This window comes from Microtus pennsylvanicus, chromosome 5 (assembly GCF_037038515.1).
Source record: "Microtus pennsylvanicus isolate mMicPen1 chromosome 5, mMicPen1.hap1, whole genome shotgun sequence".
NCBI classification, from domain to species: Eukaryota; Metazoa; Chordata; class Mammalia; order Rodentia; family Cricetidae; genus Microtus; species Microtus pennsylvanicus.
Genome location: NC_134583.1, coordinates 75,826,831 through 75,849,026, shown reverse-complemented (window position 1 = coordinate 75,849,026; position 22,196 = coordinate 75,826,831). Strand labels below are relative to the sequence as shown.

Below are 22,196 nucleotides of genomic sequence, written 5' to 3'. Positions count from 1 at the left end.
GCAGTCAACATCAAAGCCGAGTATTTCAGCTGCTGCCCTTCCCAGATAAAGTCAGATGCTGTCAAATGTGTCATAGGTGGGAGCTGAGAATCCGAGTCAGTGCGAACCCTCTTAACGGTAGTTCTCAACCTGTAGGCCACGACCCCTTTGACTAACCTCTCTCCAAAAATGTTTACATTAGGATTCATAACAGTGGCTAAATTACAGTTATGAAGTAGCAAAGAAAATAATTTTAAAGTTGGAGAGGTCACCACAACGTGAGGAACTGTATTAAATGGTCACAGCATTAGGAAGGTTGAGAACCACTGTCTAAGAAGGCAGAGGCCCTTTATGGTCATTGTGGAGTGACTTTCCTAGTCAGTATCACGTCACAAGTCTGGTGGATTCTTCTTGTGTAAACGTTTGAACTTAGTGTATAAAACCGTAATGGAGACTGACCCTGGGCTGGGCGTACATGTATGTGTGTGTGTGTGTGTGTGTGTGTGTGTGTCTGTGTCTGTGTGTGTGTGTGTCTGTGTGTGACATCTAGCTTCCCCATGTCCTCCTCAGTCCACAGAAAGGGCAGAGGTGATGTCATCCTGCCAGGAGGTACAAGGTGTGTGGGCTTTCATATGACTTTCTCTTGAGTCTTTGGGACGTGGTCTTGATCTCGATGCATCTTTTGAAAGCGCTACCTATATTTTAACAGTGCTTTTGATGGTGTCAGACTACCTTAATTTCTGTCTTATCCTGGCGACCTTGGATGATTTGTTCAGTGTTGGTGGCTTTGTCTGTAAGGCAAGGATAAAATTCTAGCCTTGTCTCCTTGGAACTGAGCAGAGAGAGCATAAGGATTTTGTGCTGTGACCTCACCCTGCATTCTTTACCCTGGTTCTTTAGTTGCTTTTGGATCTCTGTCATAGGCAGTGATACTGTTATTTCCTGACATTCTTTTGCTGCGCTGGGCTGCCCCCACAACCAGCTGGAGCAGGTTAAAAGGCTCTTGAGGAAGGAAGGAGCTTGGCATCAATTTCCTTGGTGTCTACCCACTTTGTAGTAGATGCAGTCAGTCTGTCTACATCTCTCAAGGGAGCAGTGAGCATCAGGCTGGGTGGCGAGATGCTCTATTCAGGTGGGGAACATTGAAATTTTGGCTCGTGTGATCCCTGAAGCTCTCATCCAAAGGGAAGAGTCCCCTGGTAAATACTTAGTGCTCACTTGCTGTGTCTTTGATTTATCTTGATGGAGATGTGACTGGCTGCCACTTGAAAGCCAGATAGAGCAATAGCACACTTATGCATTAACTTAAAGGATGCAGAATTTGATTTTTAAAGTTTCTTTCTACTTTTTTTTCCTTAGATTTTGTGACACAGGATTGAAATAGTCACCTGTAGCTTTGGTCCTTGGTCGTCCTTAGGTTTGTGATAAACGATGAAACTGAATTCTTGAGACAGGTCTAACGGCCGCTGATACCTCATGCACAGATACTGAGAGCTCTTGCTTTTATTTCAAGGTATAAATGAATGAACTCTGAATAATAATAATCAACGGTGTGTAAAATTCCGGATTTGGTATGCTGCATGGCTTCCAGTGCTGGAACCCAAGGCCAGCTCGGGTTTTGTATGTGACACGCATTGCCGCTGCAAGGGCATGCTTTCCTCTCGTGAATGGCTCCGCTAACACTTCTAACATGCTGGAAGTGGAAAATGTTAATTGACTGCTAATTATTAATAGCACTTTATGCAGCAGATCCTTTTTTTTTTCTCAAGAAATGTGCGAAGGCTGGAGCCCTGAATTCACAGAAGAGCCTTCGGAAAAGATTGCTGGAAATATTTAATATTCCTCATCCTGGATATCAAGGCTTGGGTGGTTAGGCTTGAGGAATGAAGAGAATACTTAAATGCCGTACCAATTAGAAAACAGCATGGTCTAACTTCTTATATAGCCATCATCTTTTTCTCTGTCGCCCCCCAGAACACTGAGCTTCACTGGGCGGCCAGCACAATGGGCCACGGTGGGGAGGCCAGGTAACTGGTGGAGGGGTCTAGAGACACAGGCTAGAGACGTGTGATGTCTTTTGTCTGTCTCCTTTAATTCTGCCTAGTAGAACATTCTAACAGCTATAGATGTGTTCTGCCCTCATGGTCCAATATGGAAAACACCAGTCACAGGTAACTCTCAGCATTTGAAATGTTACTCTTGCAATGGAGGGACGGCATGTGTGGCATGGCGTCTGGTCCTCCATATTGGACAGAGCAGCTCCAGAGCGTCGAAGGGTTCTTTGTATAATTTGTCTGGATTCTAAGGTACTGTTCAGTCTTTGGTGATGGAATGGACTCTAGGAATGGTCAGGTGCTGAGGAAGCAACTCTAGAACAAACTCTCAACCTGTGACTTTACGTGTGGGGTGGGCTTGGATGGCTGACTAAAGCCATTTGCAATGAAAACCCCCTCTCTCTGGAATGTTTAAGAGCAAACACAATAGTGTCATAGAAAAGATGGGCAAAACTCTGAGCAGAAAGGGCAAGAATGAATTAGAGTCCTCACACAATGCAGGTGGGAAGATAAACGGATGCTGCCACACTGGAAAGTGGGGTGTGATTTCCAAAAGGATGTGATGGTCGCCGCATGACCCAGAACTTCTCCTCAAGAGAAATGTAGATGGAAGGTTACATGAAACTTAGACGCATGCGCCCAGAGCAGTGTTCTTCACAGTGGCTCGAAAACAGAAACAACTCAAATCTGTGGACGGAGGGACGGACGGGAATGGGAGTAACTACCAGTGGGTACGTGGGGTCTTTTGGAGTTGTAAAAACATTGAAAACCGAGAGGTGAGCTTGAAACAGCTCTGTGGGTAGTCTAAAAAGCATTAGGGTACACATTCCCAATGGGTGAACTGTACTATATGTCAATTGTGTGCCCATCAAATTGCTAGGTTAAAATATGTTATGAGCAAGTATAAAACATATGAATCTGGAAGAAAACAGAGTGCAGGGTCTGCCCTGTACTCCTCTTTGTAAGAATTTGGAGGATGACATCTTGAAATTGACAGGCAAATGGATGGAACTATAAAAAACCATCCTGAGCGAAGTAACCCAGATCCAGAGAGATGAATATGGTATGTACTCACTCCTAAGTGGATACTAGCTGTAAAGCAAAAGATAATGAACCTATAGTCCACGCCCCCAGATAAGCTAAGTAACAAGGAAAACCCTAAGAGAATCATACATAGATTTCCCCTGGGAAGGGGAGATAGACAAGATCTCCTGAGAAAAATGGGAGCCTGAGGATGGGGAGAGAAGGGAGGTCAGAAGGGGAGGAGGAGGGGAGAACAGGAGGGGGGAAAAACTTGAGGGAATGGGATAGTCAAGATGTGGGAAGGATAAAGACGGAGAGCAAGGAAAGAGATATCTTGACTGAGGGAGCCATTATGGGACTAGCAAGAAACCTGGCACTAGAGAAATTCCCAGAAATCAACAAGGATGACCCCAGCTAAGACCCTAAGGGATAATGGAGAGGGTGCCCAAACCGGCCTTGTCTTGTAGTCAGAATAATGACTATCTCAAATGTCACCATAGAACCTTCATCCAGCAACTGATGGAAGCAGAGGCAGAGATCCACAGCGGAGCACTGGGCTGAGCTCCCAAAGTCCAGTTGAAGAGAGGGAGGAGTGAGAATATGAGCAAAGAGGTCAAGACCATGGTGGGGACACTCACTGAAATAGTTTATCTGAGCTAGTGTGAGCTCACCAACTTCAGCTGGACAGGGAAGCATCTAGCATAGGACCAAACTAGTCCCTCTGAATGCAAGTGACAGTTGTATGGCTGGGGCAGACTCTGAGGCCACCGGCAGCAGGATCAGGATTTATCCCTACTGCTTGTACTGGCTTTTTGGATGGAACCCATTCCCTTTGACACCTTGCTCAACCTAGGTGTAGTGGGGGGGGGGCTTGGTTCTTCCTCAAAGCAATGAGCCTTATCCTCTCTGGGGAGTAGATGGGGCTGTGGGGGAAAGTGGAAGAAATGGGAAGAGGGGAGGGAGTGGGAACTGGGATTGGCATGTAAAATGAACAAAAGATAGTTTGTGTTTGTTTTTTTAATAAAATAAAAAGAATTTGGGGCTAGCAATTTCAGGGCCTTAAGGGAACGTTCTTCATTGCTCCCTTGCTGTATGCCTGCTTTTCATTTGTTAACTCTGGGTGAGTGGAGATTTGATTATAAGCTATGGACTAAAATAATGACAAGAGGAGGCAATTAATCCCCATTCTAAAGAGTTCTGAAGCCTTTCATTTAGCATGTGGGAGAATCCCAATGAAATACATTCATTCATGCAGTATTTAGCAAGCGACTGCTAGGTGCCAGAGGTGCTCCCTGGCCCTGGAGGACAGCAGGAAGAAGCAGGACAGGAGATGTGCTGTCCTCCCTGAGGGCCTCCACGTCTAAGTGAGTCCTCAGAGAGAATTACGGGGAGAACAAAGAGCACATTCCAGATGGGTTATTTTGTGTTTCCAAACAGGGCCATTTGTAAGCTATGGGCAGGAAAGAGAATGCAGGACTCCTGCCAACTCTCTCTGGTGCTGCTGACAGTGATGGGTGATGACAGGATGTGGAGGGTGGAGCAAGGAGAGTGGGAGATGGGGAGAAGTGGAAGAGGCACCTGTGGGACCTCAATTAAGGACAGGGAAGGACAGCAAGGGAGAGTCAAAGAGCAATAATCTCAACTCTCTCCCTCCTCTAACCTCTCTGGGATTCCCTTTGGGGGCACACCGTGGAAACTGGTGGCAAGTGAGCCGAGGAGCATGTTCCCTGTGGGTCAGCATATCTGGGACGTGTGAGAGCAAGGCTGGAGAGGGCTTGGAGAGGCAGGAAGGAAGAATAGTCAGGTAGAGCGTAAGGAATCCAGGCACCAATATAAGGACAGGTTTCAGAGAAACTTGTCTCCAGGACCCATGGAGCAGCAGCCAGAAGGTATCTTCTGCCCAGAGTTCCCAAAGAAGGCTCCACAGAGAGAGCCTTTGTGATGGGAAGGCTTTGCAGTCAGAGCTTGGGGATGCACATCCTGCTGTAACTGGGTAGGACTTAGATGCAAATCCCAGCACACTTTCTCAGCATCTCCTGGGCCCCTCATCTCACTAGGCACAGACCAGTCTCTTTGCTCCGGGCAAGCCTTGTGGGCTGCCCAGGATATCTTCTGTGGCCTCCTGCTTGACCCCTGCCCCTTCTGCTGTTCAAGCACATGCTGGCTTTTGAAGGCATACTTACCCACTTGCTCTAAGACGCTGCCTCAGTGCATTCCACCCTGGCACCCACACGGTCACACTTCGCCTCTTGTGTGGTAGAGTTGGCTGCTTCTGGCAAAATGAGAAATTGTGAGCTGGGGTGTGTGTTACTTTATTTGTGGTGGCCTCCCCAGCACATGGGACACTGCCAACCATGAGGTGCCCTACAAATATATCCTAGGCAAGTTACAAGAGCTGACATCATGGATCATTTATAATGTACCAGGTATAATACCACACGTGACAGGTGGTCTGTATCTGTCCACTTTACTGAATCAGAAATTAAAACCAAGGACAATTAAAATACAAATTTCTCAGTTTACTTAAAGTATAGACACGTCTTACTACCTTTAATAAGTGAAGATAAGTCTATTTGTGATGATACAAAATCACTGTGGATTTTAAAAACGCTGTTTTTGAAGACAAAAGATTGTAAGAAGCCCGGCATGGTTTTGTGTTCTCACGTAGTCTTTAAGGGTCAAGGTCAGCAGAAAACAACCAGATTCTCACAGCGGCTTCTGTTTTCCTTTCCTTTGTTTATTATGTTTTTTAGGTTTCTGTGTGTGCAGTGTATGCACATGTTTATGGATATGTGTGCATGCTTGTGTGAAGACCCATGTTGAGGCCGAGGTTGATGTGTCCTTAGCTCTCCACCGTATCTTTCGAGACTGGGTCCCTGGCTGCATTGTGACCTTCATTGGTTTATCTAAGCTGGTTGTCAGTGAGCTCCAGAGCCATGACTGTCCCCACCCTGCAGCACCCAGACATTTAAGACTATGTGGGAACATGAAATGATGCCAGGCTTCTTATAATCTTTGTCTTAAAAAAAACATATGTTTTTACAATTTTTGTCTTAAAAAATAGGTTTTTTTTAATTGTTAAAATGTTTTTATAATTGCATGCAGATGTACCCAGAGGGTCTGGGGATCTGAACTCTGGTCCTTTAGCTTGTGCTCCAAGCATTTTATCAACTGAACATTTCCCCAGTCCCTCGTTTATGCTTCTGCATGCATTTGCTGCAATCTGATGTCTGGACTGATTTAGATGAAGAAAACCAGATGCCTTCCTAGAATGTAGCTGTGGGGGCATAATGTGAGAGTTTTTCCAGATAGCAGTGGGAGTTCTCTTTTCATACTACACCCCAAACTTGGCAAGAGGTGTTCTCTTTTTGGAAGTGTGTGTGTGTGTGTGTGTGTGTGTGTGTGTGTGTGTGTATGCACGTAAAAATAAACTCAAGATAAACTTAGCACCTTAAGAAGTTTTGAGTGAGCAGCAGACGTGAAAACCATGCATGGTGTTGGGGAATTATCATAACCACCCATTTCTGGGCCCCTTTTCACCTTGCAAAACTAACATTTTCTCCATAAAACACCCCACAGTCCCCATTGCGGCCCCTGACCACCACCCCACTTCCTGTCTCTGGGCTGCCTCCGAGTGGAACCGCCCATGTTGCAGCTGTCTTCTGTGACTCCCCATGACATGACAAATGGCATTTGATGACTAAGGATGCACAATGACAAATCTTTCTCACGTTGTCAGCTTAAAGTCCACTGGTAGAGCACACACTCTGAACGCATCTTCTATGCGTGGGTCCAAGTATGATTGTTCGATGTCCTGTACTGGTGAATCAGAACACATAACGGTAACATGGATCTCCAACATAGTGGTACATTTTATTTTTACAAAACAAAACTGAATCCATTAATAGCAGTAGACTCATCCAAAACAGCTTCTAATTATTGAGAATCTGTCAGACTTGATGCAGCATAAGCAAGCTTTCAAAATTCAAAGTTGACTTGAAAGTTCAGATTCGAGTGTTGCCAACTGGGGTTCTCAGCTGTTTTCTTTAAAATGATATGCTCACTTGGTTTTTGAAAGAAAAAAAAAAAACATCTGAGAAATCATGGTTTGTCAGCCGTTCTTTCAAGTTAAAATGATGCCTTAACTATGTTTCGTGGAAACAGTGGCAAGTCAGGTTTGCGGCCGCAACTACCAACAGCTGTGCTGGGGATTTTCATAAAGACATCCATGTGCCATAGTGGAGGAAGCGTCCTCACGCTTCACGTGGGGTGGTGATGTGATAGACACTCCAGGACACCTGTGCCATCGCATGGAGCATTTTCCTTGCTTCATCGGGAATGTTGGTGGGTCGCGCTGACATTTAGAATTTGTTTTGCCCTGTGGAAATACGGTGCTGAAGACTACAGAGGCCACTATGGAATTTGGTGCCTCGGCCTTATCCACCGTGACTATAGTCCCCTCAGTGCAAAGAACATCTTGGTAACACTGAGCAATTAACATCATGTGGAATTTAAGGGTTGTGGGTACTACAGACCCCATGTATCCCACAACACCAATGGGTCAGAAATGTATTGCTCAGTACCACAAGGCTGAGAAATGGGGTCTTCATGAATGACTCAGCGTTGCTGTCAGGGAGTGGGTTGGTTACTGTAGGAGTCCAGGGGGACAGTGAGGTTACCCCACCTTCTCTTGTGCCCTGTGCTTCACTGCCCTTCCTCTCTCCTCCACTGGCAGATGCAGCGTGGGCGATCTGTGGGCTGGATAAAGCTACTTGCGCAGTCTCCATTACCATGAGAAATATATTTTTGTGAGCATGTGCATGCATGCGTGTGTGTGTGTGTGTGTGTGTGTGTGTGTGTGTGTATGCACATGTGGCAGTTGCGGGTCAGTGTCAAGTGCCTTCCTCAATTTCTTACGTTTTTGAGACGGGGAATTTCACTGAACTTGGAACTTGCTGACTCAGCTAGATTGGCTGGCCAGTGAACTCTGGGGACACATCTGTCAATACCGCCTCACTGTTGAGATTACAGAAACATGCCATCATGCCATGCTTTTAAATTGTGGGTTCTAGGAATCAAACCCAGGTCCTCATGCTTGCATGGTGAACATTTTACCGACTGAATCAATTTCCCAGGGCAAATTTCTTCTTTTTTTTCTTTTCCTTTCTCTTCCTTCTTTTTTTTCTTCCTATAAATTATCCAGTCAGTTATATTCTGCAATAACAATTTTGAGCTAGAGAAAGACAGAAATTTGGGACAGGGAAGTGAAGTTGTTGTCATAACCAACACCCAGGGATATGGATATATGTGGTTCTGCATCTGGGTTATATAGAGAGAGCTGGGAGAACTTGGAGGAACAGTCTAGAAAAGCCTAAACCACATGAATGATGAATTGAGGGGGAGTCTGATGAGGATGCCAAAGAAGCCAAGAAAAGCTTGAAATGCCTGCTGAAAATGCTGTGAACATGATTTGGGAAGTATGGATAGGAAGACAATTCAGAGGTCTAAGAAGGAAGTGAGGGTCAAGGAATTGGAAAGGGAAGAAAGGCCATTTTCATTGCTGGGTTGCAAAGAACCCTAGCAGAAGTGGATCACCTTCTGGGACTTTGTGTAAAAGGCTTTAAGAGTGATGAACTGGGGCTGGATGGTGGTGGCGCACGCCTTTAATCTCAGCACTCGTGAGGCAGAGGCAGGCAGATCTCTGTGAGTTCGAGGCCAGCCTGGTCTACAAGAGCTAGTTCTGGGACAGGCTCCAAAGCTACAGAGAAACCCTGTCTTGAAAAAAAGAAGAGTCATGAGCTGGGACACCTGGGGGAAGGGGTCCCAGGAAGTCTAAGAGCATCATGACGCCATATGCCGTATACGGTAAGAGATGTGGGAAAACAACTTAAAAGTGGGACTTACAACAAAAGGCGGAGCAGAACAGAAAGAGTTTGTGATAGTGAAGCCTGATCACTGGAGTGGAAAAGAGTCACCAGGATGTGGTTCAGTGGGAAGAGTGCTTGCCTAGCATGCACAAGTCCTCGGTTCAGTCCCCAGCACTGCATAAATGGACATGGTGGTGCACACCTATCTGTAATCCTAAGACTGTGGAGGTAAAGGCAGGAAGACCAGAAGTTCAAGGCCCTCCCTGGCTACAAAGCAAGTTTGAGACTAGCCTGGTATACATGAGAGTCTGCCTCAAACAAAGTAAAACAGAAATGAAAAGGAGTTCAAGACTATGCTTAGAACATCTGAGGGAGGAGTTGTGACCCCTTGCCAAGGCCTTTAGGGGAGTTAGAAGAAGGTAAGACAATGGCTTTGAAGACAGTTTGGAAAGCTACCACACTTCCAAGAGGCAGACCTGGGATATCACCCTCAGACTGTGCAGGGTTCCTTTCACGGGCAGGTCTCCTCTGCTCCCTGCATCCCAGTGTATTCCTCTGTCACTGTCCCAACCATACTAAAGCAGACCCAGACATTGCTCAACACATGCCTCCAGGAAGTCCAAACTCTAAGTCCTGGTATGGTCTGTGTTAGGTTTACTTTGAATGTTTGTAGGATGCAGGAGCTTTTGGGGGGACAGTTAAAGCAGTCAGTCACAACATGTCACAAGCAATGCACATCACACCCAGCAGCAGTGGGAACTGCGGTAAGGGGCTGCAATTGTTTTCTCCCACGAGCACATAAAAGCAGATCATTTATCCTACTGGTAATAGCCTACAAGGGTGACGTTATTCATCCTATTAATATCATTTTGTATTATGGATGACATAATCATTCTTTTTCTTCAGAATCTCAATCCAGTCACACACTGACACACTGATTTCTTGGCCACTGTGTCATGGACTGCAGGTGAACACCTGAGTCCCTGGGGTGCAATGGGACATGCTAGTCTCTCTTGTGACTGTAAGGTCACTAAAGTTGGTCTTGACGATGATTGTCCTTTCAATTCATAGGGACAGCTTCCAAACTTACTGATATCTTGAGAAATCCTTTTCTTTCCTTAAGCTGCATTTGAATTAATTAATTAATTCATCCTTTTAGTGGGTTAGTTATTTTGGCTTTGTGTTTGTTTTAGTTACTTTGAGGTGTTTAATCTATATCTTTTTGGAGCTCTGTTTCATAGGAAGCCACCTTTAGAGGCTATTGGATATTCCTCTACTCTTGGGCTGAATGGCTTCTTAATCTTCCACTCTGGTGATTCCCCAAGTCTAGGTGACTATGAGAGGAAGCAATGCCACTCCCTGATGGTAGGCCCAGGAGACTCTCTCTCTAAGTGCATGTGTCCTAAGAGGAAACCTTGAAAGCCACCTATGGTAGTTTTAATGAGAATGGCCCCCATAGGTCCATATGTTTGAATACTTGGCCCCCAGTTGGTGGAACTGTTTGGGAAGGGTTAGGGGTGTGGCCTTGTTGGAGGAGGTGCATCACTTGGGCTGGGCTTTGAGCTTTCAAAATCCCACACCATTCCCAGTGAGCTAGCTCTCTGCCATGTGCTTGTGCATGAGCTATGAAGTTTCCGCTACTGTTCCAGTTGCCCGTCTGCTGCAATACTCCATGCTGTGATGGTCATGGACCCTAACCTCCTGGAGCTGTGGGCTCCCTATAGACTCTTTCTTCTATAAGTTGTATTGGTTGTCATTTCTCTTTACAATAGAAAAGTAACCAAAACACCATCCTTCTCCATAGCTTCAACCATCTCTTATCGTCCCCTTTACGTGCTCACTGGACCACTATACAGATTCTTCCTACCCAGGGTCTGGCAGATAACCAAGGGACATCTATTCTCTGTCCTCCATAGCTGCCTTGGAGGTAACAGCATCTCATTTTGTGTCCTACAGGGCTTCGGGCCATAGCATCACACAAGTCCATGGTGTGTGTCTCTCAAAGGAGAAATCTGGGCTTGCATAGTGCTTAGGAGAAGAGAGTGTCAGAGTCTAGGAACCATGTTCTGGCTTCCCCCAACCTTGGACTTGACGTACTGATGTGTGTGCCCCTTGTAGAGTGTTACCTTCAGCTGTCAACATGATTGGACTGGGCATGCTTGGGAGATAAGCAATTCATTGGGTGTTTGTAGAGAGAGATCACTAAGAGTGGAAGCCTTGCCCTGAGTATGGTTTGCACAATCATAAGGTCAACAGTTGGAAGGTATAAAAGGGGAGAAAGGAGAAACAGCATCGGCACTCTCTGTTTCCTGGCCATCATGGCATATACACTTGTATAGAAACACATATATTTGTATGCATGTACATACTAAGGAGACACACATGTGGATGCAAATATGCAAATCTGCTGAAGACATACACATGTGCACCTATGGATACATGATGTGCAAATTTATATGACTGAAAATGCACATATGTATGCACAAATAAACACATATGCCTTAGCAAACACATATATGCTAAAGCATAATGCATGTGCAAGTGAACACACAAGTAACTGTACATATATGTATGCATAGCTCTTCCACACATATGCGCACATTTGTATAGATGTATATACCTGAGGAAACACACATATTCACAAAAATGCACACATATGCTGACAGGCACCCATACTTAGGAGCACACATATGCATGTACATGCTACATAGACATGCATATACATATTCGTACATATGCATGTGACATACACATACCTAGAGAAACACACACATACACACTAACACCTGCATATCCATCCATCCATCCATAAATATATTCTGCCTGATGAGACAAACACACATGCATATACAATGGGTACACACACATGGAGTCTTGTAATGCATTTGAGCCTCCAGTGTTTTGTAAATCCTCTGGTCTGAGCGGAAAGGAAGCCAGGTGTTGCTTTTCCCCAGAGCTTGATGGACTTAACAGAAATGGTCTGGGGGGGAACATCTCTGCTGTCTCCTGATTCTGGCACATAGCTGGGTTCAGACGCATTCCATGGGTGTTGTCACGTGGGCAGCAAATGCCCCTCATGAGTAGCTTTGTTTCCCTTCCTAGCTCTTAGAGGAAAGAAGGTTCTTGCCATGTTGCCCAGCCTCTCTCAGGGCAGTAGAAACTCGCACAGCTTGGGTACCTGTGCTCCCCATGAATCTGTCAGCTGGATGCTCTAGACCATCGTGGCCCTGAGGAAAGTCACACCCTGCACGCACATGTTCACATGCATGCCGCACACTCACAGGCCCCACACGGGAGGGTCTGTGGGCTCACACCACTGAGCCCCACCGGTCTTAATTCAGATCACTCGCCTGCGGTGGCCAGAGTAAAATTCTTGTGGAGAAAGACAGGCACTTGTGTTTAGAATTTAAAAAGTCTGACTGCTTACATTCCTCCTTCCTCTTCCCAGTGGAGCACAAAGTTTGCGTTCCAAGAAGGACGGCAAATGCACAGAGCCTTCAACATGGGGAAAAAAGAGCCAGATACTTCCTTGCCATGCGACATTTTCTCTTCTTCCAGCTAGCAAAATAGTTAGTATTTGTTACATAAGGAGAGAGAAGAGCACTTTAATTAATATTAACAACCGGAAGGGGATTAGTGTCCAAATCCCCCATTACCAGTCAGTCTAATCCACCTAATTGTCTGTGCAGCTACTGCTGAAGCACTTGGAAGCCAGCCGGGAAAGCTGAGGGACCAGCAGATGGAGGCCCGCCGCGCTTCCATCTCAGAGGAGTGCCTGCGGCCCCCCTGCTCCTTGTTTGTCCCCACAGTGGTCTATGGTGGTCTACTCCTGCATCTATTCAACAGCGCCACAGACATTTCTAGCTTTGTAGAGCACCAATGGGGCTTGCATGGCTGTCTCTGAGGAGCATGAAGAGAACTGCTTCCTGTACAGGAGAGTACCCTTTCCCCCAAAGAAAGATCCCAGATTGCACGAAATGGCAGGCAGGATTAAGGAAGCTCAGGGTCCGCTGTAGAAGAAGCGTCTTCAAGTTACTGGGCTGGCATTGGGTAAGTGGAGGCAAGTGAGTCCCTGGGGCTCCAGGCTACCAACCAGTGTTGTTTCAGTTTCAATAAAAGACCTTGTCTAAAAGGAGGCAGCAGTATTGCTGAGGATAATACCTGAGTCTATCGTCTGACCACACCCATGTTCCCGTGCATGCATGCACACCACACATGCTTGCATCCTTTCCCCACATATACACAAGAAGTTTTAAAAAAGACATGTCTCAAGTTTCTAAGTCATTGTTAGCAAAATACCAATAAGAAGTTAGCCAGCATGAGTGTATGACAGTTAGCTTGGGAGATAGGACCAAGATGGCTGGAAGATGCCAAGAACCAGGAGATCAATGGGAAAGAGAGAGGAAATAAATTGAGGAATGGAGGAAAAGGGTGAAGGAAGGAAGAAGAAAGGGACAAGGGATGAAGGGATGGAGGGAAGGACGGACAGAGGGAGAGCAGGTTTGACAACTCCAGTGATTACTTCCTCTTCCCCAAACTATGCCAAGGACAGGGTCACATCCCAGAAAACTCAAAACATTTCACTCCATTTTGGCATCCTGTTTAAATCCGCTTAGACATGCCACTGCCGAGTTAGCACATCTACGAGTTAATTCACACCTCCCTCAGAAAGCCCAGCTCATATGGCAAGCACGAGCGAAGCAGTGTGCACACAGTGACCCAATTACAGGGCTGGGGGGAGATGACACAGAGTGTGTGAGGTACAAGGAGAGAGCGGGCAGAGGGCGTAACACCCGGCTAGTGTGATGGATGTTTAAACAACAGTTTGTTTCGTGGCGTGGCTGGAAGACAAGATGGATTTTGTTCTAAATACCCACTTTCAGTGGATTTGGCGTTCAAAGATAGTCGTTTCCATGTGGCTAGACTGTTGGATGTATACACATACATAAGTGGGGGGAGAGGGAGGAGAGAAGGGAGAGAGGGAGGGAGATCTTGTTGGGGGATATTTGTTCTTTCTGTTCCTCTTCCAAGAACAGCACAGCGGATGTAATTACGGACCTGTTTGCCACACACTGACAGGAGGACCCAAGGTACTATCATTTGAGACTAAAGCTGCTGAGAAAGGGTGGCTGTAATGAGAACCCAGCAGCATGTGGATGGGAGCATCTCTGCCACTGACTGCTCATTGTGGACCAGGATCACAAGGATGATGGGCTGAGATCTTCGGTGGGGGTGGGAGTGGGGGTAGGAAGGACTGTTTACAAGAAGCGGAAGTTGTGTTATCCCACCCACCTGCATTAGTTACTACACATGTAGCTGGGACTTAACACGTGACAAAGGCAATTTAAGGAAGGAGTGGTTCATTCTGGGTATAGTCCATTTATGGTGGCAGGAGCAAGTGACAGCTGTCGACATAACATCCATAATCAGGAAGCAGAGAGAGGTAGATGCTGGCATTTAGTTTGTTTTCCTTTTTATTCAGTCCAGGACCCCAGCCCATGAGATGGTGCCCTCAACATTCAAGGTGAGTCTTCCCTCACAAGCATGCCCAGAAGTTTGCATTCTAGATGATTCTAAATCTGTCAAGTTGACTATCAATACTAACAGCTGTTGCCCTTCATTTTTGTTGATATGCTTACTGGAATAGTAGTGTGTGTGTGTGTGTGTGAGAGAGAGAGGGGGGGCATGGAAACAGAGTATCTGAGTACCCATGAGTCATCTGACTAGGTTCTTCATGATACCTCGGCCAGAAGGGTAGAGAAACATGGCTGGGTGGGTTCTTGGCTGGGGAGTTGTAACTGGGTGTTGTCATTGTTGAGCTCATTCTCTGGCACAGACAAAGAATTGGGTGTCTGAGAAAGGTAGAGAGAACAGTCCTCAGAGAAAGGGAAAGGAAAAGCCCTCCAGCTGTTTCTCCTCACAATGCCTTTTGAGAACAAGATGCCCCCGGCATCATCTCAGAGAGCCAACATCACTTACCTTGTCTGCCTACATCTCTCTAACTCTCCTTCAAGAATGAGATTTTTGTTGAGCCAGCTCAGTGTTCTTCTTGTTGTTTCAATGGCAGTAGCGACGAATCAGATGGCACTGGTCAGAGATGATCAGACATGGCGAGGAGCCTCAGGGATTATCTGGGTGGCAGGTGACAGAGTCCCTGGTGAAGACTTGAAGAGGACCTTCCTGAGTACCCATGCATCTCACAGACATTGAGATCTTTTTCAGATACTCTGGTTCTTTCACAGCAATCCCAATCGTACCCCTCTCAGCAGCCCCATCCTGCCCCAGATGCCTTCGTCTTGTCTCCCACGTCTGCCAGACTCCACTCTTGCTTCCTTCCAGCTCATCACCTCCCCAGTGTCTGACTGTCTTCTATAAATGCAAATCTGATCAGGTAGGGCAGCCATCATTTCCTTCATCCTTAGAAAAGATCAGAGCCAGTTAGCAAGGTCCTCCCCAGCCTCTTGGTCAGTCCTTTCTTCTCTAACCTTCTCTTAGCTTCCTCTCCATCCTCCATGACCTCAGGTCTACTCTTATGCACATTTGCAAAATCTCTCCCCTCCAGGTTCAGGAACACTGTTCTTTCTGCCCACGGCATATGGCTATTCATTTTCACTGCAGAGTAATATTTCATCACATGGTGTACCACTATTGTGACTTGCAGAGTTACATGCTTTCTCAGATAATTCCTGATGTGCACTACATTGGGGGGAAAGTAGTAGGTGGATGGGTAGGGGTGGGTCCCTAGAAGTGGATTTGCTAGGTTTTGTGATAATGTATGTTTGACCTTATAACAAACTCCCAAGCTGCTTTTTAGAGCCACCCACATCTCGCTTTATGCCTCCGACAGCAATGCCTGAGAGATTGACTGTCTCTTTCCCCTCATCTCTACTGACACTGTAGTATTCTGTCTACTAGTAGATGTTGTTAGTCTGGGTCCTTCCGGACAGTGACTAATGTGACCCCCTCAGAAGTCGCCTAGAGCTGTCCAACATGGTCTCATTTCTTAATATCTAGTTATTTGTCATCTCATTAAGTTCCAAGAAATCTTTGTATAATATGAACACATCCTTTGTCTAATCTGTGTAAGGCAAACATCTCCTTTCGGTTTGGGGCTTGCTCTTTATTTTCTTACTGGTCATTTGTGGTATGGAAAACACTCATAGAATTCAATGAGATTTTCCTTTTGTGGTTAGTGGTTTTGGCATTCTGATGAACCACATCTCTGCCTTCCCTGAGGTGTGACGATTTCCCCCTAGATTGCATGGTGTGAGTTTTGTAGTTGACAGCATTTGCGTTCAAGTCTATAATCTATTTAATGTTAAATTTTGTATGTGGTGTGAGGTAAGCGTTAGGTGCATCTACTCCACCCCTGTCCTGAGCAGGCATCGTCCACTGTGTATGAAGAGTAAGAAGCACCATGTTTAGGGATCATGATGAGAATTGTATGTTTGGAGCTGGGGTGGGGATTATGTTAGTCTGAAGCCTCCCAGGTGCTCCCCACCTCCAATCTTGCCCTTTCACTTTTATGTGTAGTTTGAGGGGTCACCTGTATAGTTTCATGTGAACAGTGAGTCTCATATATCCTAATACAGACAGCTATCCTATCCCTAAAGCACAAGATGGGACACAGGGCCCCAGGAAAACTGAAGCTTGCTCAGTTGCACCCACACCAGTCACAGAGGCAAGAGCCAGGCCTCCTTCTGCCCCAAGCTGATTCTGCTTCAGGCACCCTACTCTAAGTCTAGGTGAGAGCCTCTGGAGGTACCCCTAAATCCCTACCATGCAGCAAACACCCTTTCAGCAGCCTAAACACAGCAGCCAGAAAGCTTGTAGACTAAATAATTTAGATCCTCTTTTCTGATGCTGTCAATTGCAGGGAGATAAGGAATGGGACTGTCAGGAGGGGTGGCAGCCGTCCAAGGCTGCACAAGCACATTCTGGATCTCTAGGGAAGACCCAGTCTATCAAGCCCCATGGAGCAGAGGTCAGCTTTGTGGATATTAATTAAAGACCCCCTCCCCCCAGCTTTCTGCAGTGTGGTATGACAATCTAAGGATCTGCTTGGGTTTCCAAGGTCTCTGCATTCCTGCTACCAAGCTATACCTGTGAGAGTAGGTGGGGAGGCTGAATTCCACCATTTCACTCTCAAGAACAAGGCCAGAGTCTGGACACGTTAATGAGGCTTTCAGGCAGCCACTTCAATGGTGCTACCATTTCCTGCTTCATTGGGATCTCTGAAAAGTTATCTCTGGGTGAAAGGACATGTACTCACTAATCTCACAAGGCTTTGATCAAAAAATCCAAGAGAACAACTTAAGAGGAAGAAGGTTTATTTAAGCTCATGATTGCAAAGGGTTTGGTTCCTATCCCTTGGCCCCATGTACCTAGAGGAACACATGTTGATAGGAGCCTGTGTAGGGGAGGAGCATCTTTGTCTCTCTGTATTCATAGCCTTAAGAACCTGCTCTCAGTGACCCACTTCTTCTACTTGCTTCTCAAGTCCTAGAGTTTCCAGAACCTCCCAGACTGACATCACTAGCCCGAGAGCAGAACTGACTTCTGACCCCAGCCTGAGGCTAGTGTGGGCAATTACATAAGACGTTATCTCAAAATAAGGAAGAGAGATGGGGTTTAGCTCAGTGTTTAAGTTTTGTCTAGTATGTGCAGGGCTCTGGGCTCAATTCCTATTAAAAGGAATGAATTAATGAATTATACTTCTGAAAAAAAATCTTAGTCTTGACAGACCTGAGCTCCCCTTCCTCTGTGGGCTGTGAGTGAAAGAGGTTCTGTGGATGCACCTCTTCTCCCCTTGCCTCCCCTTGCGCCCCTGAAAGCCCTCTAGGTTTCCAAGGTACCTAATTTCCTCCAAGGCTTTGGAGTGGCTCTGCGAACTGAAGTTTATGGGGGCTTTTCGATTGTATCCTGTGGGTGCGGAACTAAAGCTAAAACTTCCTACGTCTCATAGATTTCATGAAATGGCTGAGACCCACAGAATTATCTCACCCACTCCATAATGTGGAATAGTAAGCACAAAATTCATACTATAAATGATTGATTAGTTGTCTGCAGAATACCCTGTTACATCATTGTGATGGTTGATTGACATGGTCAACTTGATTAAGGAAAGACCTAGGGCTTGACGGCGTACACCTCTGTGTGTATCTATCCAGATAGATGGGTTCCATTGTCCAGAGCCCTTCTGTGTTCTCTGTCTGTCTGTCTCCACATTGGAACAGAGACTACGTTGGCAGTCCCCTTTAATGCAGGTCTCTCAGAACCTGCCTGGCTGGGCCTTTGGTCCCCTGGGTCAGATCCTGAGGTCCACTGAGGAGCAGTCCTTCTGAGATGGGTCAGGTAAGCACATATTTCAGAAATGAACCGTTTCCTTATTAAAGCCCTGCTTTACCTTCCACCAGTTATTGCCCCGCCTCCTTCTAGCAGGGGATTTAGCCGCCCACAGAGTCCCTGACCTTCCACACCTGACACCTCTCTCTGAACTTCTGGGAATCAGGGGGCCCAATTAAGAAAGAATTCCATAGGTAGGTTCTAAGAAGTTTAAGACCTTCAGGAAAGAAAAGAATGCAAATGGCCATTTTGAAGGTGCTGGGCAGCAATTATAGATGTAGCCTCTCATCTGTTATTGTGTGAATGGCTCCAGGTGCCTCACAGAATAGCATTATGCTGCCTACATTTCTTTCACATGGGTTGCCAGAGCCTCAGTCCCATAGACACTCTGTTCCTTAACGAAGGCCAAGGTGGCATGGGCTGCAGCTTCAGGAAGCATCAGCATATAGAATCTTCATAACTTAAGCCTTAAGACAGCTTCCAGGCATCTTGTTCTGCCCAGACAGACTTGCTGCTGCTTCTGCTGCTGCCGCTGCCGCCGCTGCTGCTGTGTGTGTCTGTCTGTCTGTCTGTCTGTCTGCCTGTGCATGTCTGTGTGTAGTCACCCCTTCCTGTGTGTGTGGAGGCCAAATGTAGATGCTGGGATGTCTTCCACTATTCTTGAGACAGGGTCTCTCATTGAATTTGGGCTAACCATTTCAGCTAGACTTGTTCGCCAGCAAACCTCTCAGGATACTCCTGTCTTTGCCCCTCACCGATGGAGTTATAGCCATGAAGCTGCTCCTGGCTTTTTGTAGGTGCTGGGGTTCTGAACTTGGGTGTTCGTGCTTGCTCAGCAAGCACCTTACATACTGAGTCATCTTCCCACCCCACTGCCATAGGTTTCATCATCGCTTGCTCTGTGATGGATGTTTCGATGATGTGAACATCCTGGCAGAGCCACTCCTAGAATAATGAAGACTGTATAATAAAAATGCAGCAGAGACCTTTAAAGTTGTGGAATTAGGACGTGGCATGAAATCCCTGAAACTGAATTAGCCAGTCATATTTTGCATATCTGAAAAAATAGTTGCCTGGGCTCTGATGACACTGTACTTCTCTGCTTGGCGATCAGTGGCTCCATCGGGGGTGGATGTGCCTTAAACTTTAGCAAACATCAGAATCACTGGGTTCAGAACCCATGAGAGGATGTCTGATGTGGAGGTCTGGACAAGGGAGGATCACAAGAGAACTTACATTTCTGTCTAGCTCCTGGGTCATGCTGCTGCAGCTGAGATTGTGATCAGCTGACCCTCCAGGAGCAGACAATAGCTTACGGCACAAGTGCCCAAGGCTGGTGCTGCAAGCATGCTGTTCTAGGGATAGATTGCTCTGTTGTTCTGTGTGCATTTTATCACTTCCTTGCATTAGCCAAATGAGATGCCCTCTGTTCTTTGTACACCTGATGCAGCATTTCTCCTTTCCTCTCCTCTCTTTTTGTTGCCTTCTCCTTTATTCCACCCCCCCCCCCACACACACCCTTTCCAATTTTGTTCCAGGACCAAATCCTACCTTCAAGGATTCAAAGGGTATCCTGGTCTCTGCCCTCAACATTCTTGCCCGAGTTGCTGGGATGTCTGTCACTTGTGCTGTTAAACACCACAGGAGAGGAATAAAATGTGACAGTACCCACAGTTGATGTGTGCCCTAGATGGGACATCCAGACTAGAATTGCTTGGTTTTTTCTATGTGCTATCAGGTGTATCTATAACCCGCACATGACTCTCCTTTTCTGTCTGGTTCCCAATCCATGTGGAGATACTCCCTGGACAGGTGGGGCAGTTTGCAAGATCAGCACACTGGCCATTGATTGTTTTTACTCTTGCAGAACAGAACTGATTTAAATGCAGCTCTGCTCGTCATTTCAGTGAGACTTTTTGGCCGAGAAAACTGGGCACCTTGGACTCTTGTCCTGAGAAAACATCCCTCATGGCCCTTCAGCACTGCAAGGGCTGGCCAAGCTGAACAGAGAAACTCCAGCCAGTCTCAGTGAACTGAGAGGCATAACTGGCTTTGGAGGGCGGCCCCCACCATCCCAGGCTCTGTCAGGGCATGGCTCCATTCAAATGATCAGAGAAGCTGCCTACCACACTGAGCTTCAGTCTGAGCAGAGAATGTTGGGATGATAATTTTGAACAGAGATGATAACAATTGCCCTCATAAATATGAAACAGAATGCAGTTTAAGAACATAAATCCAGAACTTTTAAACCTGAAATATTACATTGGATAAGGATCTTTTCGACAACTGAGAATCTGTTTCCAATATAAAATCGCAGGTAGAAACTGATGATGTTTGAGGAGGGAGGCTTTTGAGCCCTGTGTTAGAATTTATAATCATTTCTCTCTTGGAATGTTTTAGAGATAAAAGAAAATTACCTTGAGATTGAGTGGACCTTTTGTGAGTTTTTCTCAAGCCAGAGACCTTGGACAACATGTCCACAGATACATAGACCCAAGTGTTCTGAACTTCATCTTAGCAGACTGCTCTAGTATTCCTACCTGGAAGGAGCAATAATTATCTGGAGGTAGTTTTGTCCCTTGGGGAGGGTTTATCTGGCACCCAAAGACACGGGCATTACTAAACAAAAGACAAGACGGGCTTCACAGCTGAGACTTAGCCAGCCCCAAGTGCCAATCATGGCAAACCAAGGCTGAGACTGTCTTGTAGAATGATGTTGAATTCTCATGGGGAGCTGGCCTTGTTCTGCAATCTTGTGACGTCACCCATCTCTTCCTGTCCTCTCGATGAGTGGTGCACACTCTCCTGGGAAAGAGTGCTTTTGTCCCAAGGATTCCAGCTGAATCCTTAAGGTGATGGAACCCGCATGGGAGAGTGCTCGCATTTCCAGATTCCATCCTTTTTATGGTATTTCAAAAACACGAAGGAAGTCTAATCACAAGGAGAAAACTAAGAGATGCAAATGGGAAGATGGGCATTTTCTCACCTGTTTCCATAGTTACATCATTACCTAAAAACTTCACTTCTCGACCTCAGTATTTTAAATGGGACCCGGAGGCCCCAGCTCCGGCTTGCTGTTCTTCCAGATCATGGCTGATGGTCCCCAGTGGATGTGGTTGTGCGTATCCACATGCCTTGCTTTATGTAACTTTGTGCGGGTTTCATGAGGGGCCTTAAGTTTCATGTGGATTGTCAGGAAACCTGAAGGAAACAGAGATGGGCCAGGGGAGTGGAGTAAAGAAGGCCATTGAACACTTCAAATCAAATGTGCAGATGCTGTTGAGAGGCCTGGGGAAGCAGCAGAAACAGCTGTGTTCTCTCTGGATGCCCTTAGTACAGGTCACACTGAAGTATGGTTGGCTCACAGTTCTCAGTTTCAGAGTGAAGGGTCCAATGCTGTTGGTTCAGGGGTTTTATTAGAGGCTGTTGCTGGAGGCCGTTGGAGCACTCTATAGGCTCATTCTCTGAGCTGCTCCTGGCTATAGTGCCACTGCAGAATGCCCAGGTCAAGGAGCTACTTCAGTAACTGGGCACATACTGTTTCTTTCTACCACAGTCAGGAAGCTGATGTCTGTCTCCTTTTGCCCCCTCCAAGCTGCCAGCAGATGGTGACCACACAGTTGCCACCTTCAGAATTGCATCGCCCTTCTCTGACCGGGACGCTGCCACTGTGAAGCTGCAAGGTAGCCTTTATGTTTCCTTCTAGAGCTTGCTCTGACTCAGTTCTCAGGGTACATTGAATTTGTTTTTCATACCCTAAGTGTGGGGAACTTCTTCAAAGCATGAAGAAGTGTTTGACACATTTTCCAGAGCCACTCACAGTAGCTGCACACTGTGTCCATGCTTAATGCTAACTAATGAGATAGTGGTTAGCTTGTGGCTGTGGAGAAGTCCAGCCTGTGAGACGGCAGAGGCAGAGCTTGGCCCT

The 22,196-nt window shown here is 46.3% G+C and overlaps 1 protein-coding gene across 6 annotated transcripts in view; it reads left to right on the top strand.

Annotated features, from left to right (window-relative positions):
* Positions 1-22,196, top strand: part of C5H10orf90 (chromosome 5 C10orf90 homolog) — a 219,973-nt gene that overhangs the window by 51,543 nt on the left and 146,234 nt on the right. For 4 of the 6 annotated variants that reach the window (XM_075974876.1, XM_075974874.1, XM_075974877.1 and 1 more), the window contains one exon: positions 21,864-21,951. The exons of the other annotated variants lie outside the window; for them this stretch is intronic. In XM_075974876.1, the coding sequence (XP_075830991.1) occupies positions 21,864-21,951 (88 nt within the window). The remainder of the gene's footprint in view (positions 1-21,863; positions 21,952-22,196) is intronic. 6 annotated transcript variants of the gene reach the window in all.